General features: G+C 41.7%; 1 protein-coding gene and 1 long non-coding RNA gene across 12 annotated transcripts in view; one reads left to right on the top strand and one right to left on the bottom strand.

Moving 5' to 3' along the window:
• The window catches only part of LOC138110051 (uncharacterized), a 50,500-nt gene extending 42,458 nt beyond the window's left edge, over positions 1-8,042 (bottom strand). The window contains exon 1 of the long non-coding RNA XR_011150775.1: positions 7,454-8,042. This is a non-coding gene — a long non-coding RNA (uncharacterized lncRNA). The remainder of the gene's footprint in view (positions 1-7,453) is intronic.
• ST3GAL5 (ST3 beta-galactoside alpha-2,3-sialyltransferase 5) overlaps positions 1-16,582 on the top strand; it is a 41,480-nt gene that overhangs the window by 10,812 nt on the left and 14,086 nt on the right. For 6 of the 11 annotated variants that reach the window (XM_069014694.1, XM_069014693.1, XM_069014696.1 and 3 more), the window contains 2 exons: positions 162-250; positions 342-616. In XM_069014694.1, coding sequence (XP_068870795.1) covers positions 601-616 — 16 coding nt within the window. In that variant the 5' untranslated portion in view covers positions 162-250; positions 342-600. Of the gene's footprint in view, positions 1-161; positions 251-341; positions 617-8,294; positions 8,399-16,582 lie in introns of those variants that run through there. The other 5 variants (XM_069014688.1, XM_069014687.1, XM_069014700.1 and 2 more) reach the window with 3 other exon arrangements.

The raw sequence follows: 16,582 nt of genomic DNA, 5'->3' as shown, positions 1-16,582 counted from the left end.
GGAATGTGTGGGCTCAAGGTTTTGAACTGGCTCACCAGCCTAGCTGGCAAATAAAGCTCCTCTCAGCTTTCAGTGCGGATTTATCCTGGTGCAGGCACAACTCTGGCACAACGTCAGTGTTATTAGTGAGCGAGCATGATTTAACATTTGTGCGTTTCTAGGAAGAGCAGTTTCATTTCTGCTCTCAGGATAAGACATCTTCCACATGCAGGAGGTATTGGTGGTCTGACTGCAGTGGAGAGGATGGCAGGTGAGCCCACCCTCCAAAGGGGGAACCCTAGAAGCACTGCTGAGCCCCCAACTCTAAATGCACACCTTGCCTCCCATCTCTGTATTTTTAGGGCAAGACATGGGCACCCACTGGTCCTTGCTGTAACATCTCCCCAGATCTACAGAGAAATAGTGGAAGGAAGACCTTTTCCCCAGAACTTTTGAACCAAAATAATCTGATTTAACAATGACTTGCAGTGGCCTGTTTGATGAGTACTGCTCAAAACCAAACCTGAGCCTGAGAATGGGGGAAAAGAAAGAAATAACAAACAAGATTGTTTGGACCCCCACAGAAGATGATCTGGTCATGTCTGACCTACACATCTGTCCATGCAATGGCAGACAGGTGAGTCCCAGACCATGCTGCCCTTGCTGGGCTTGGCACAGGTGGGGGAATGGAGATATTTGCTGGGGCAAATCTTTGAGAAAATAGCCTTGTTTCTGGAGGAGTCACTTAGGGGATTTCTGTGTCTGGTATATGAGATGTGCCCAGTGCTGCACCAATAACCCCATGCTCTCAGAGCTTGTGTCCTTCCCCTCCGGACACCAGAGAGCAGCCTCACATCTCCACAGTATGCATAGGACTGTTCTGATCTGTCCCTCACACAGTCTCCATTTTGCTGTTCTGTTTCAAGCCTTTTAATTGTTTTGTCCTGCTCTGATTCCTATTATGGCACAAAAAACTGTGTGCTGTGCAGAGCATGCTTTATTTAATTCGTTATGCAGTTTGGAGAAGTAAAAGAAACTCTTCAATAACAGATCCTCAGCAGATCCTGAAAACCCTGCATAAACTCTTGACATGGCCAGGCACTATTTATTCACAACATAACACAAAGCAGGACCCTGTCTGCCTGTGGCACATTGTCAAAATACGCTCTTCACGCTTTCTGCAGCTGAGAAAAGCCTTGATGGGTTCTGGTAATTGCTCTCGCATCTGTCAGGCAGTGCTAAACCAGCTCTTTCCTCCTCCCCATTACTCCTTTGGGCTTACAGAAAGCAGAGAAAATGCAACACGTGTTCACAGAAAGAAACATGTTTGGGTGTGTTAGGTTGGTTGGAGGTCAATGGTCACCGTTCAGTGCCCCACATAAGAAAAAGTCCCCCCCTTTCCCAAAGCAAAAACACAGACTTTGATCTCAGGACATCTCCTGGGACCTGCCCTGCAGTTGTACCTGCAGTTCAGCAGTTGTAGCCTTGCTGCCCAGTCATGCATTATATATGTTATGCTCAGACAGAGTTAACTTAGGACTTTACATTAGGTAAAAAGACTTTTGAGAGAGCATACACTAATGCAATCAACAGCATGCACATCTGCTCAGTTTTCCATCTCTCATCACTGCCTGCAAGAAGCCCTTCTAGCCCTGAAGCAGAGCTAATAAAGCACTTTCCTCTTGTACAACAGCTTCACATTCACATCAGCGTGAGGGTGTTTGTGCAGGGCAGCTGTAGCCTCAGTGCAGTTCTCTATTTTATCACTTCATTGTGGCGGCTCAGCCTTTCTGGCAAGCTGCCATTCTGCTGCTCACACTAAGGAAGTATCTTTTGCCTCTGGCTCATCTGGAATACAGCTCAGGCAGCAGCAGTGCTCTTGGAGGCTGCCAAGAAGAAGGGACAGGAAGTTTCCTTCAATCACAGCCTCGTTAGACTCTTCCTTTTCACTGTTCCAAACACTGCAGATCTGGTTCACCTCAAGGAAAGCCACTGTGAAGATTAGAGTGATGGTTTTCGCACCAGTGCTTTTTAGCCGTTCACAGCAGGCTGAATCAGTGAAAACACCGGTTCTGCTTTGCAAAGTTGGTATCCCAGATTGGCTGTATTTTGTGCTTCTGAGCATGGGCATGAATGAACAGAGTCTTGCCATGACTTCGCTGCAAGATACTAATCGATGACATTTAAGTGTACACAGGAAAGGATGAAGGTGAAAGTATAGGATTGCTTGAGAGATCTGATTGCAACCCTCCAATACCTGTGAGGAGGTCATCAAAAAGAAGGAGGCTCCTCTTGGGGTCCATGGTGGGAGGATGAAGAAACAATGGGCATCAGTTGAAACACAAGAGATTCAGACCGGATATAAGAAAGAGCTTTTTTACTGTGACAACACTGAAGCAGTAGGGCAGCTTGCCCAGGGAGGTTGTGCAAACTCCACCCTTGGAGATTTTCAAGTCCCAGCTGGATAAGATCTTGAGTAACTTGGTATAACCTCAAAGCCAATGCTGCATTAAGGAGATCGAAGAAGAGACCTCCTGAAATCCATTCTAACCCAAATTATCGTATGATTCTAATGTGCGTCATTTATCTGCAGAGTAACTTATCTACAAAATGATAGACAATGTGCCTTGAAAGTTTGCTTAACTGATAAAGAATGGCAGAATACAGAGTGTGGTCTGTGGTGTGCACATACTTCCTATTCAACCATTCTTTTTTTAGATCTCTGCTTCATATATACCAAAGGTTACAGAGGATGTACTAAGCAAACAGCGTGACCAAAACTACAGTGTTGAAATTTAAACCAGCAGGTGATAAGTGCTTACACTTCACTCTGAAGAAATCCACTGATTTGCCTAAACCAAACTCAGGAACAAACTGACAAACTGTATCAGTAGTTTTAATTGCATTTTAAAGATAACTGCTACAGAAACTGCACAGGAATTAGTAATGTTCTAGAACAAGAAAGCTAAAATTCACTTAAATACAAAAGACAGCTTGCTAAACAAATCTACAGACTGTTCCTTCTACTTGTTGTTTTAGATTGCTTTAGTTTTCTATTTCAATTTGGACATTTCCAGGGAGGGCTGGGGCAAGGGAGAAAGAAGAAAGAAACTAGAAAAGTCTTTTTGGCTCAAGCTGCTATGATGATATTTCGTATTTCTGGAAGTGGCAGACCACAGTCTTGTGGCCACGGTACACTCCCTGGCCAGCTAAGCCACAGAGGAGGAGCTTTGACAACATCCCAAAGCTGTTTGTCACAGTGGGCTGGATGCTTGTCTCCTGAAGACTGCTTCACTCCATGTGCTCCTCTCTTAGATTTCTTAGAAAAACTCTTAGACATCTACAGTATCATAAAATGATTTAAGGTTATACTTGCTCTCTGTTACTAATGCTTTGTGGTATTAGGTAATTGCTTAATTGAGCATTTAGAAAAGCATTAATATATTTTTCACTGCAAATGCATTATTAATATATACATTACAATCTCTGCTGTTAACACTTTGTACAATTATTAATAGACTTAAAACACTGTGAACTGCCTGAAAATATTTTCTGCTTGGAAAAAGAATTGCAAAAGGACACAAACCATACCTGTATGATGGTATAATCATACCATCATTATAAATTAAGTATTTGTATTGATACTTCTTCACTCCAACAGTCCTAAGCCTGTCTGCACTAGTTGCAGTGGGAAGTATGAATATTTCTATTCTGTTTCACATTAATTCACAAAGCCAGCTTAGATGGTTAAAGAATAACAAATTGCTTTGCATCCACCCCTTTGGACCACTGACTTCTCCACCATACAATGTATTGCTTTTCTCCAGAGCAGCACACTACCTATAACATCACTCCTTCCATGTAGGTTTTATTTAGGATTGCACTGACAACTTGCATTCTCCCAGAAATGGGAAAGGCACTACAGCTACAAGCGTTAATTTGTTTTTAATGCTCCTGGGAAGAACACATTAAAGATTTTAATGAGATTTTTTTTTTCTCAAAATAGTAGGTAGTGCCAAAAATCCATGTGGGCTTAAATACAGTACTAAAAGCAGTGAATACAGTGAAAGGCAAAACAAAAAGGAGGTGCCGAAACCCTATACAATTACTTAATGACCAGAAATAGTTTGGGGAGATTATAACAGCTGGATGATCTGGGGTTGGGAGGTAAAAATAATCCTTAATCTATAAAAACTGATATTGGGTTGGGTGAAAGCTCCACCCAGCCCAGCAGTTTCTGACAGAGGTGGGTAAGATATGAGTAGGAAGACAGAAAGAACAGGACAAACACGTTCTGTACTTCCCCAAAATGTCTTTCCAGCTCCAGTAACTTGCAAGTCAGGAACTTGCTGAGTTAGATCAAGAGTCTTTGATGATTCTCTATTTGCTTTTTAAGCCCATGCAAAGTTTTGGTACACACTATATCCTGAAGCAAAGATTTCTGGCTTAACTATGGACTGAATGAAGCATTATCTCCTCTTGTTTGTTTTGAACCTTCCAAGTTCTACTTTCATTTGCTGTAACTCAGTTCTTGTGTCTGATAAGTCAGTGAACAGTCTGGATTTCTGGTCGTTATTTGGATCTCTGAAGATTTTACACAGACTTTGATATTATTTCCACTGCAGACTGAAGAGATCCAGCTAAGTCAACCATGACCTGTTTGAAAGCTCTCCAAGTATCTGATAATTTTATTGATTTTTATTTAATCTATTCCAGTTCTACCATACTATTTTTGGGATAGGGACACTAGAACTGCACAGGCAATTAAAGATGCAGGTGCAAACAGGCATTTATGCAATGGCACTTTTATCTCTTAATAAATTTAAATTTAAAAACCTCTCTTAATAAATTTTAATAATAATCTTAACAGTTCTCAATTTCCATTTTGATCACTGCAGAGCCCTGAGCTGATGTTCTCACAGAACCACCTCTCACCACCTCAAGGCCTTTTTCCTCACTGGTAAAAATCAACTCAAAGTTCCTCAGTATATATGTGAAATCAGGATTGGTTTTCTCTCATATGTCAGCCTTTCATATTTATCAGATTTTAATTTCATCTGCCATTTTGCCACCGACTCCATTAGTAACAAAGTCATTCAGTTTTTTCTCAGTTAGCCCTACCCTGAACAGCTCATTATCAGCAACACATTTTGTAAATCACTACTGACCTCCATTTCTGTCAGTTATTTGTCCAAGTTTCATTTCCATTAGCAGCCTTGTTTTTTACTTCCTTTGGGGAGGAATCCTACTGATTGCTTTTGGAAACCATCATAGACAGTTAATTGAATCTTTGTGGTCCGTGAGCCTGTTGACTTCTTCAAAGAAAGCTTTCCTGAGACACTAAGTTGCTTTAAAAAAGCCATAATGATTTTCCCTAATGTGTCATCTTCTCTATGTGCCCACTAAGTATTTTCTGCTCTTCAGCATAATTTCTACTTATTTGTCTAGCAAGGACATCAGGCTTCCAGGTCTACAGCTTCCAAAATCTTCTCCAAAATCCTTTAAAAAATCTGGTGTCACAGGAGCAACTCTCCAGACACCTCTGATGACAAGGTAGCTTCAAGGGAGAAGTTAGAGACAGCAGTTAGTACCTGAACCACTTTGTCTCTGAGCTGCTTGAAAACTCTTGGTTGAACACCATCTGGTCTCAGCAGTTGGCTGCTGCTCACTTGTTAATTTGTTCCTTCATCTTTTATACTTACACTGTAATCCAAGACATGTTTTCCTAATTATTCTCCTTAAAGAAGCTTCCCAGTATTGGAGTTATCCCATTTGTAAATGCAAAAATAAATTCAGATTTTCTTTCATGGCTGTATCTTCTCCAGATGTTTCTTCTGTATATGAAACAATCTATTTGCCTTACAGAGCTGCCCAACTCCAGCAGGCTCCATGATTTGTTCTAGGAAAGACTTGCTATTATTTCTTATAACTTTTGGGAGCTGACCCTAAAACTTTCTTCTGGATCCTTCTCACAGTTTTGTAGTTAACCCATCAGAGGTTATAGTCTTTCCTTTTAGCCCCCTTTAAATGAAAGGTGTGTTTTGTCTTATATTGCTCCTCTATTTTTGAAAAGAAAGCAGAAAACTACTGATTTTCTTTGTCATGGTGCTACAAGGGTGTTGAAACCAAGGATGCTACATTTACTCCTAAGTGTGGGTCTTTGTCAATAATATTATGACACTCTTTAGGATCAGGGATTTCTTTTCCTCTTCTGGCTTCTCAATGAGCAGTCACAGATAGCTTCTAAAGGTTAGCTCCAGCCCTACCCCCTCCTGTGACATTTATCCAACTTAATTTGAATTATTCACTTATGTCACTTATGTCACTTATGATTGTGTTTTCTGCCTCAGACTCTGATCTCCCTGCCTTATTAGCTGAACTGGTGATGCACTCCTAGTACTGCATTTTTCCTATTTATTTCTGCAACATAAATCCACCGAGACCTTATTTATTGACAGAATTAACTGCTAACTGAAGAATCCTCTAAGCTTTCTTTAAAATACAGTATCACTCATCCGCTGTCATGCTTTGTCCTGCCTCAAAAATACAATACAATACATATCAAAACTGATTGTTCACTTTTCCTATCAGCTTTCCAAAGATGAACATAATGCATCTTTGATGCATCTTTGCTACAGCTGCTTGCAAAGCCTGATTGTCTCCTGGCCAAAGCCCAATGTGACAGGCCCTGGGACACCCTTGTGCATGCCTGGCTGTACAGTTGGGGTCTTTATTTACATCTTCTGGCTTCATCTGAGAGTCCAAACTAATGAACAGTTGCTTGCAATTAAGGAGGAGGACTAGTGATAAGAGCTAATCCTAAATAAATCTTCTGTTCCCAGTTGTGCCAATGTGTGAAACAAAAGAGCAGAGAATATTTTGTTTCTGATTTGTATATGTTTTCTCTTGAATCGTACCAACAGGCATCAGGGATCTGCCCTGACTACAACTCAAACTATCAAACAACCAACAGAACAGCATCTCATCTGCTGTAGAAACAAGAGATTTAGTTTAACAGGAACTGTGAAGAAATGACCAATATAAGGATAAAAACCACATCTGTGTTTATCTTGTGTAAAATTTGAAAGCATCTAAGCCATCCTGTTTCAGGCCATGCGCTCATCCATCCCTACAGTAAGGGAACATTTATACACCAGTCAAAAAATGGTGATTGTTTTCAGATCTCCTTGTGCAGCAGTTCTTCTGACAGGAAAAAACCGTACCACTCCTTTTTAATTGAGAATGGCACCTCAGAGACAGTTTTGTCCCACCTTCTTTAAGGGCAAGCTTTTCCCGTCTCTCCTGACACAGCCTCTGCAGTGTTATACACTGTACTACCAGCACTAATAATTAGCAGCTGCCAGTGCCTGGAATCGCTGATTGTTTTGCACCAGTCATCTAGGTTAGGGAACAATCTGCAGATACCATAGCAGTAAGTCAGATATTTAAAAAAAATAATAAAAAAAAATCCTACCATCACACAGACTGTAATGACTTAATCCATTTTCTTGCTTCATCAGCTTTTCCTCATCCGGTGCCCAGGCTTCCTCGCTCTGCTCCAGTGGTTTTCCAGCTCTTTTATTTAGTGGTGCAACTTGTGACTTCTAAGGCCATGGTCAGATGGCTTTGCAAGGTCGTTTCCCCTCCCTTGCAAGGCAAGCAGCCGCTTACACGAGTCTACAACTAAATCACTTTTTTTTTTCTCTTCACACATTCTGTGGCACGTCTGGTCACAGAAATGAAGATTCCCTAAAACAGCTGCGGAGAGGCCTGAAAGCCCTCACGCACCAAAGCTCCTGGGAGTATAAGGCACATAATAAAAACAGCTAAAAACGCTATGATTTTGGGGGACCGCCCTCGTTCTTCCACAGGGGCCGAGTGAAGGCACCGGCAACTAGGAAGGGGCGGCGGACATGAGGAGGGGACAGCGGGCGCGGGTCCCTTGGCCGGGGGGCTGTGCGTGCGTGTGGGAAAATCCCCAAACCCACTATTGTGGGGGAAAAAAAAAGGTGAAGAAAGCCCTTATTTGTAACACTGCCAGCGCACGGCGGCTGCGGGGCGGAGCGGGGGCCGCGGCCCTCCACCGTCCCCTCAGCGCTGCCGCCGCGGCCGCCCCTCAGCGCGAGCGGCGCCCCCGCCCCGCGCGGCGCCGCGCTCGGCCCCCATTGGCTGCGCGGCGCCACGTGCCGCCCCCGCCCGCGCGCCGGCTCCGCTACCTGCGGCGGGGCCGCCCCCGCCCGCGCCACACAGCGGCGGGAGCGCCGAGGGGCCGGCCCGGCCGCACCGCACCGCACCGCACCGGGGACACCGCGGGCACAGCAGCGGGGCCAGCGCCGGGCGAGGCCGATGCGGCGGCGCGGGGCCTGCGGGCTTGGGCTGGAGCAGTCTGCAGGATGTGCCCCACCGCCGGCGCTTCCAGGTCTCTCGCTCCCTTCCAGGCAGGGAACGCCGGGGATGGGGAGGTGCGGGCTGCGAGTGCTGGAGCAGATGGGCGGTGGAAGTCGTGTTTGCTTTGGGCTGGAGGGAGAGGATGTAGCTGCGGCTGTCTTGAGTTGTGCCTCTGGAATAAAATTTATAGGCTTCTGCTTCTCTGCGGGTTCCGATAGGCGTTTGGTGAGGGATTCTGTTTTTCCATGCTTGGAGTGATGTGAATGCAAACCAGATACGGCATCTGCTGTTGCTGCCAAAACCTTTCTGTTTCCTTCAGCACTACTCACTAAAATGTTTTCTTTTTCCCCCTTTGTGCTGAGATTTGTTTTGTATTTATTTTTTCTATTTCACTAAGTAAGATCAAAATAGAAGGCTGCTGGAGGAGAGATGTTTATTTTGCAGCTCTCTTTAGTTATGGAAATGATTAGGAAATGTTCTTAAAATTACTGGATGTAAAGAGCTCTGCAGTGGAAAATGACTGGCTTTGTCTCATTCTGGGGAAGAGGGTAGATAAAGATGTGTATTCATTATTTTTCTAGAGAAAACTCGTTGAGATAAGTGCTCTTTTATGCTTCTAAACTGGATACATGCTTTTAAGTTGCAGCTTACGATGGGTCTATGCAGATTCATTTTAGAGGGGGTGTTTTCCATGCGGACTGTGTTATTCCATCTGTTATGCTGCAGTGAGGTTACTGTCTCCCTTTTGGATCATGCAGCAGGAAACCTTGAGCTATCTCCCAAGCCCTCTGCTAGCCAAACTCGGGGAATTTCTTTTAAGAGGTCAAAACGCAGCTGGAGAGTTAGCGCATGAAAGCATTTTGATGCATTATCTGCTTCCGTGGGATTGATGAGAAATGAGCTCATCCCTCCTCTAGTTTCCTGCAACTTCCTGGGGTTTAGGGTCCTTCCTTCCGTAGAGTTCCATCAAATTGACCAAATGATTGACAGGCAGTTAGGGGCAGGATGTAGGAAGACAGAGTGTGGTAGCAGAAACTTCCTTTTGCTGGGGAGAATGGGCTAAAAATATTCAATTTTGTTTGCTCTGCATACATCAGATGCGAAATGCACTAAGACTGCTGCAGAGTTAGAGTATTTGGTGGGCAGGTTGTTTGTTTAGATTAAGAGACCCTGGAAGACTTAAGTAGTTCTTGAGTTATAATAAAGGCTAAATAACTGAAAAAGACCCAGACAATGCTTCCAACTTGTCATGATGTAGTTTTCAAATTACGTGAGAGTCTGAATGAAACTTGCTCAAACAGAACACATTAAAGCATCTCCAGCAGGCACGTCCAGTGCTTCGAAACCACACAACTGTAACTGGACATAGGACTTCAGGATCATGGAGGACTCTTCTGTGTCACAAGCAGCTCTCACTGATAATGCCATTCATAAATTATTAAGGACTTCCTTAAAACTTGCATAGTCTGTTATTTTCCATTACTCCTATGGGAAGGCTATTAATTTGCTGCTCAGGAATCTTTTGTCCGTAGTCCCTCTTTGTTTATGTCCACTTTTCCTGTGTGCTAACATTGTGTTTTTGTTTGGAAGGTTTGGTTTTGGCTTTGGTGTTTACATGTTTGGTGTATCTAAGGACAAACTCTCAAATCTTGTTTTTCAAAGCTGGACAAGCCAAGCTCTATGATCTCCTTGGGAGAAGCTCTTCCTTCACCTGTCCCATCAGCACTGTGAGGTCCTGAAATCTTAGGTTCAGTACTTAAGCATTAAAATTGTTTCCAGCAATGTTTTTTGCTGTACTGCAATTTCATTTTTAGTCTTTTCTTTATGGGAGGCTTTTGGCATCTCCTATCTTGCTTCTCAAGTAGTCTCAAGTGTGATTTTACCATCATGTCTTGGAGTGTTAGATGATAGTGTGGTAAAAATGCTGCTGTACTATTAACATTGTTCCATAATTACCAGTGTTTGGTGCTATTCTGCTGCATAATTCAGATGTAATGTGAAACATTTTGGTTGTATAAGACTGCTGTTTCCTTAGCCCACTAAAGATTAATGCTATGCCCTGCCTTTTCAGACCATTTTTTTAGGGAAGATTTTTTCCTCAAACTTCCCATGTAAGGAAAAAGACCTAATTTGTTTTGGCTTCCTTTCAGGGACTCAGAAATACCTTCCACTTGTGCTGGATTAGCTCGCCCAGCTGGTGATGGCTGATGTGCTGGTGCACTGTGGTTTCTTCCTCCCTTCTTGGCTAGTGTGGCTGTTCCTCTGAGTGCTGGAGTGGTGCAGTGCTTCCTCAAATGTGGGTCTGTGGGCCTGGGGAGGAGGATGAGAAAGGGGGGATTTTGAGTAGCAGCTGCCTGTTGTTACACTGCAACTCATTTACTGTGCGTGTTTGTGGGCTTCAGCAGATGCTGAGGAGTAGCTGACATCGGGTTCTGAACATCCAGAGCAGGCAGGCTGCTGTTTCTTACACAAGTAACATGGAAGGGAAAACGGGGATTTGCTCCAAAAGAAGGGATGAGGGGGTCTAAAAAGCTTCCCTTGTAAGAAATAAACTTAACTTCTTAATACCACACTGTTTGCAACAGCAGTTGTGAAATTGCCCTTTTCTTGCTGCTTGGCTGGGACACTGACTTTCTGTGGCTCATTTGTGAATCAGAAAAATTCCAAATTCAGGTACTGCTTTCATCTGTCGCAAAGCATCAACAGCTCACTTAAGTGTTGAAGCACATCTTGTTCATGTTTCTTGTTTTTGTGTTTTAGTTATGTTTTCTTGCTGTTATTCACTTGAGAGCACCTGAAACAGAAAAGCCTGGAAAGTTTGACTAGGGAAAAGGGTGCTAAGGCAGATGTGAAATTAAGAGAGTATCCCCGTTTTGAACACTGAACTGTCATTTAGAACCTCAGTAAGAGTTCTTTCTCTGTAATATTATTTTAGCAGGCACTATTAATGTTCAAAAAGCTTCCTGTGAGTGCTGCAGAGAGGAAGTGATGGTGTTACACTCTGAGTGTCTGTAGTTAAGCTGATAATTGGACTGCATTTGGAACCATTTTTTTTTATGTTCTATCTGGATGACTCAAGGCTAAGAGCAAGTTGTAGCCTCTGTGTATCCTTCATAAAGGAAAAGGTTGTTCAAGTAGACACAATTATGTAGTGTTGTTAATGATCTCATGAGTTGGTTGCAAAGTTGATGTTGCAAAGAGGGTGTAGGAGTTACCCATTAAACAATTGGAAGAAAACACAAGTAGAGTGTCACAAGGCAAGGAAAGAAAAATAATGATGCCTCTAGGATGCTATTGTTGCTTGGTGGTATTCTTGGCTCCAGAAAAAATAATTTTCACCTGTCATCCTGTTGGTGCCTTTGAGAGTTTCTGTCGACAGCTCTGAAATTCTCATTTGCTCCTTGTTTCACTTTTTACCAATTGTGTCTACAGGAATAGTGTTCAGTAGTAAGTTCTCATTTTCTAAGGAGACAGGTCTTGACCAAATGAACTCCAGATTGTACAGACAGCGTTGTTTTTTAATTTTTATTGTCTGATTAAAAAGCTTTTCCAGCTAAAGTTCATTTTGTAAGATGTATTATACACTAATGTAATCAATATCCTGTTGTAGGTGTTTATAACCATATTATAGATGAAACTTTTTTGTGCCATCACAGATGTATTCTGCAATTAATCAAAACAACTGACTCTGTTCATTAAAACAGGTGTCAAATGCTTTTTTCATTCAATAGTAATAGGCACTAAGGAGATAATATTCTAAGAAAGTTTATCAAGTATCTGAATATGTTAAAGTGCCAGCTTTACTGTAGGATTTATATAGTGGTAGATGAAGAAATAATTGGCAGATGTCACTTAATTTTTAAATAATTAACTTCCCGTTTTTCCTCTGGTGAAAAGATGTTAGTCCCTAATCTGCAACAGCTCCCTGGGCGCTGTCTCATTATGTCTTGTGATAGGGTGTGGTAGGATGGTGATCAGGAAATTATTTCAAGATAAACATCCAAGAGTGAATACATTGCTACAAATTATAACACAAGAGTCTCTCATGCTTTAGCATGTTCCTGCTAAGTCTCCCTCAGATCATTAATATCACTGGAATTTTTCCTCATGCTTGTGGTTTTAAAGGATTTTTGTCATGTACCATTGAACAAAAATCCTTTAAGAAGGTATTTCAGTGTTCATTGTGTCATATAAGGAGGTTTTTCCAATCAGAAACGCTTCCTTTGGGATAACTTGTCTGTTGTTCTTCTTTCCCCACTTTTCCTGAGTATTTTGTCAATACGGGCAGATGGGGGCCATCCAGATAAAAGGCTTTTTACTTTCCTTGTATAGTTAAATTCAATTCCAACATCTGGGCAGGTTGTTAGCTTTCCTGATCTGTTAAACCTATGTTTAAAATTCACCTGAAAATTTTGGATTCATTTCTGCAGAAGTCTTTGGAAAGTTATCTTCATGAAGTTCTTCAAGGTCCTGCACCTGTGTCAGGCAATCCCTGCACAACTCCAAGGCTGAGTAGAGAATGGATTGAGATTAGCCCCAAGGAAGAGGGACTTGGGCATGCTGGTGGATGAGAGACTGGACATGACTTGGCCTTTTGAAAAGGGCACAGACTGACAGGACAAGTGGGAATGGGTTCAAACTGGCAGAGGGCAGGGTTGGATTGGATATTAGGAAGAAATTCTTTACTGTGAGGGTGGTGAGGCCCTGGCACAGGTTGCCCAGAGAAGCTGTGGCTGCCCCATCTGTGGAACTTCTCAAGGCCAGGTTGGGATGGGGCTTGGAGCAACCTGGGATAGTGGCAGGTGTCCCTCCCTGCCCATGGCAGGAGGTTGGAACTGGATGATCCTGTGATTCTCTGAAAGTGAGACAGTCCTTCACTACACTGCAGTTTCTGGAGTGCCTCTTGCTAGAGGAGGTTCATCCCTTTTCTGGATTGATTGTTTTTTAATAACAAATTCTTCATGTCACAAGAGAATATGTTTCCAAATTGTTTTTGTGTTAAGAAATACTCTGTGTTTTGGATGGATAAAAATACCTTGGATTGCAGTTGTAAGACAGCAGTTTGACTGTACAACACTTGTAACTGTGGAGTCCTTTGTGTATAGTGGGGTGCACAACTAACTCTCCTTAGCGTCAGCATTTTTATTCTTTGCATTACCTTTTTCCCCCCTAATTGTTATTGGCATGAGGCTTGATTCACTGTTGGCTTAAAAAGATTTGTTTAGCATGTTTTATGTAAACAGATGGAAGTTATTTACAAAATTTTATTTTCTATGGTTTATTGTTTCCAATGAAGAGATGATGCCATTTGAAAGCATGGGAAGGATTGAAGGTATCATGCTTTGAATAAGGAGACTTGGAAGGAAGAGTCCCCAAGTAGGGACACCCTGGGGGACTTGTGGGCCTCCTATGCCACAGTAGGTAAAATGGTAAGATACAGTGTTTACTCCTGGGTTATGTTTTTTCCAATATTAGAATTGATGATTAGCAGTTGTATTCATTGACAAAATCCTATTACTTATAAATTCCCTGAATCAAGACTGGTTTGTTCATTAAAGAGAATTGAACAGATTGTGGGATGGATATAGGAAGGAATTGGGAGAGTTTTATACTTATTTTTGAATCAGTTTTGTAATGATTGTCTTAAAGTAGAACAGAAGAGGAAGAAGTTTAAATTTTTCATATTCTTAGGTGTCATCTGAGAGGCTCTGCTTAGTGACTGACTTTGAAGCATAAACCAGAAAAACTACCACCATTCCCTTTTTTAATTTCTCAGCCCTTATGTTTTGATCCCTGAAGATTGCAGTACTGAAGAAGCAAACAAAATCAATCCTAACTGTAAATTTCACCAATCTAATTTTTGTGTTTTGACATAAATTAATAACGTTCTCTTAAAAAATTGTATCAATTTTGAAAACATTAATGAAAATTAATATCTTATCTATTTGGTCAATAATGAGGCTAGATTGAAATGTGTAACCTTTTCATGGGCCCAACTCTTGCAAGTAATCACAGACATTAATGTTGTAGTTGTCCGTTTTTTGTCATCTGTTTTCTCCAAATGTGTCCAAAAGCAATGTGTAGTCGGTTTAAGTTTTCTTAATTATTCTCTTCTAACTTCTAGCATAGAGTTTTGCAGTATATATGTGGGAATTATTATTTTTTTTGGTTTAAAAGCCACAGACCAGGAAATCCATACAGAATGCGTTACTGAATAGTGACCACATCTCAATAAAGAGTGCCTTGCTCAAGTTCCTTGTGTGAAAACACCTTCTCTGCTTTTCAGCTTTGCCTTTCTTTTTTGAAACAAGTTACTCAAAACCAAGTAGCTTTCATCTTACCCTTTACTGATTTTGGAAGTATATTCAAGTAATTTACGTGCATCTGATTTCTGGGAAGAGGCTGAAGTGAGCAGGTGGGTTTTGGGTATTTTTGCATTAGTTTTAGCTTCTGCTTCAATGCCTTCTGGAGCCCCACTGTTCGTGATTAGTAATTCCTTTACATGAATGTGACTTTCAGGTTCCATTTGCTGTGGGCTTTGCCCTGCAAGCTTCTTGGTCTTGTTACATGAATTTCAAAGGCTGCATTGTGCAGCAAGGCCTTGGTATTGACTGCCTTGTAAAGCTGGGTGTTTCCACTGCTTCTGGTGGTACTGTGAGAGGGGAAAGTTTAAGTGAAAGTGTGGGGTTGTGGTTCTGGGGGCTTGATGGGAGCCTGGTGAGGGATGCAGGTGTGTGCATTGTTCTGCACTCATGTGCAGGCTGCCTCCTCCTGTTCCCTTGCCTGCTGAGAGACCTTGGCTTTGTCTCGGGGTGAATCCAGGTGCTGTATGTAACCAAATGCGTTTTCCAGGGTGTGGCAGTGGTTGTGTACAACTTGATACATGCTGCTTTTTAGCTTTTAGCATTTCCACATGAAAAGACTTCCTGAAGGCTTAAATGAATTGCTTCTGAAATACTCCAAGTGTGGAAATGTTGTCTACTTAAGAATAACAATGAGACAAAAGTAAATCATAGTGAAAAGAATAACACCACAAAAAGCTTTGGAGTATATTATATTAATGGACAATTTAGCCTTAGAAGCAGCTTTGCACAGATCACTTAAGTTCAGTAGATGAAACAAATTTAAATCCTCCAAGTGCTCACTAATTACACCACAATGAGTAGCTATAGAAACGTCAATGCAAAATGTGATTGCAATACCACAGTGCTACTGAGTTGTGTTTTGTACACAAATTGAGACGTTTGCATTTATGGCTCTCAAAACAACTGTTGCAGGGCCCCTTCCTGCAAGAATGTAATGGTGTTTGTATGCAATATCTCTTTGGTCCTCTTGGGATCTTGGTTCTCTCTGCAAACTTGGAGATTTTTTAATTTTTTTTTTTTTTTAGATTCAGGAAGACTGTGAGAAAGGTGCACTCTAAAGTGCTTTTAACTGCCATCTTGCTCTTTTGAGCACTCTTACACCATCGTAGCCACTGGAAGGCCTTATTGACTGGAATAAGAATGCAGGATCCAACCTGAGTAAAAAAAATGCTGTGCAGGACAGATGCATTTTGATGCATTTATGCATCAGTCTATATATATAAACTTATTTGAGGAAGGAATCATCTGTCGTGTTCATAAATGACAAAGGTCAAACTGAAGTAAACTGTTGCAAAGGAAATGAAAACTGACATTATGTGAGTTACTTGTTTATGTAACAAAAAAAAAAGCATTGTGAGTACTAAGAGTTGGACTTGGAAAGGATGTGCTGAAGTGATTAATTAAATTCTGTTTCATTGTTTCTTTTTACACATCCAGGATGAGTGAAACAGGGAACAACTGGAATTTTTTTTGTTCAGAGGCTGGGAAGATTGGCTGATAGTACTAGTTTACTGCAGTCTTGCATTCCTGTTTAATTCCCTTCTGTTTTCATCACTCTCCACCTCTTCAGTGCCTTCTCTGTCTTTCAGATCTCTTGCAGCCTGGTACCAAGTCTGACTCATTATTTTGTGCAGAATCCATTCTGACCTAGGTTCCTATGGTCTTTGATCAAGTTACCTCTTTGTGTTTACCTGAGAATTATTACCTGCATTGTTCTCTAGTGAAAATAGGTGAAGCTTGTTTCCTGCTTTTTCATTTTTAAAAAAGAAAAGCCCCATTTTATACTTCTCCCCATATCTGTTTGTGGAGATCTGTGAGGCTGACAGATGTAATCACTGCCTTGTTTTGTG

This window comes from Aphelocoma coerulescens, chromosome 4, assembly GCF_041296385.1.
Source record: "Aphelocoma coerulescens isolate FSJ_1873_10779 chromosome 4, UR_Acoe_1.0, whole genome shotgun sequence".
Taxonomy (NCBI): Eukaryota; Metazoa; Chordata; class Aves; order Passeriformes; family Corvidae; genus Aphelocoma; species Aphelocoma coerulescens.
The sequence above is the reverse complement of the archived record's forward strand: the minus strand, read 5'-3'. Positions and strand labels throughout refer to the sequence as shown.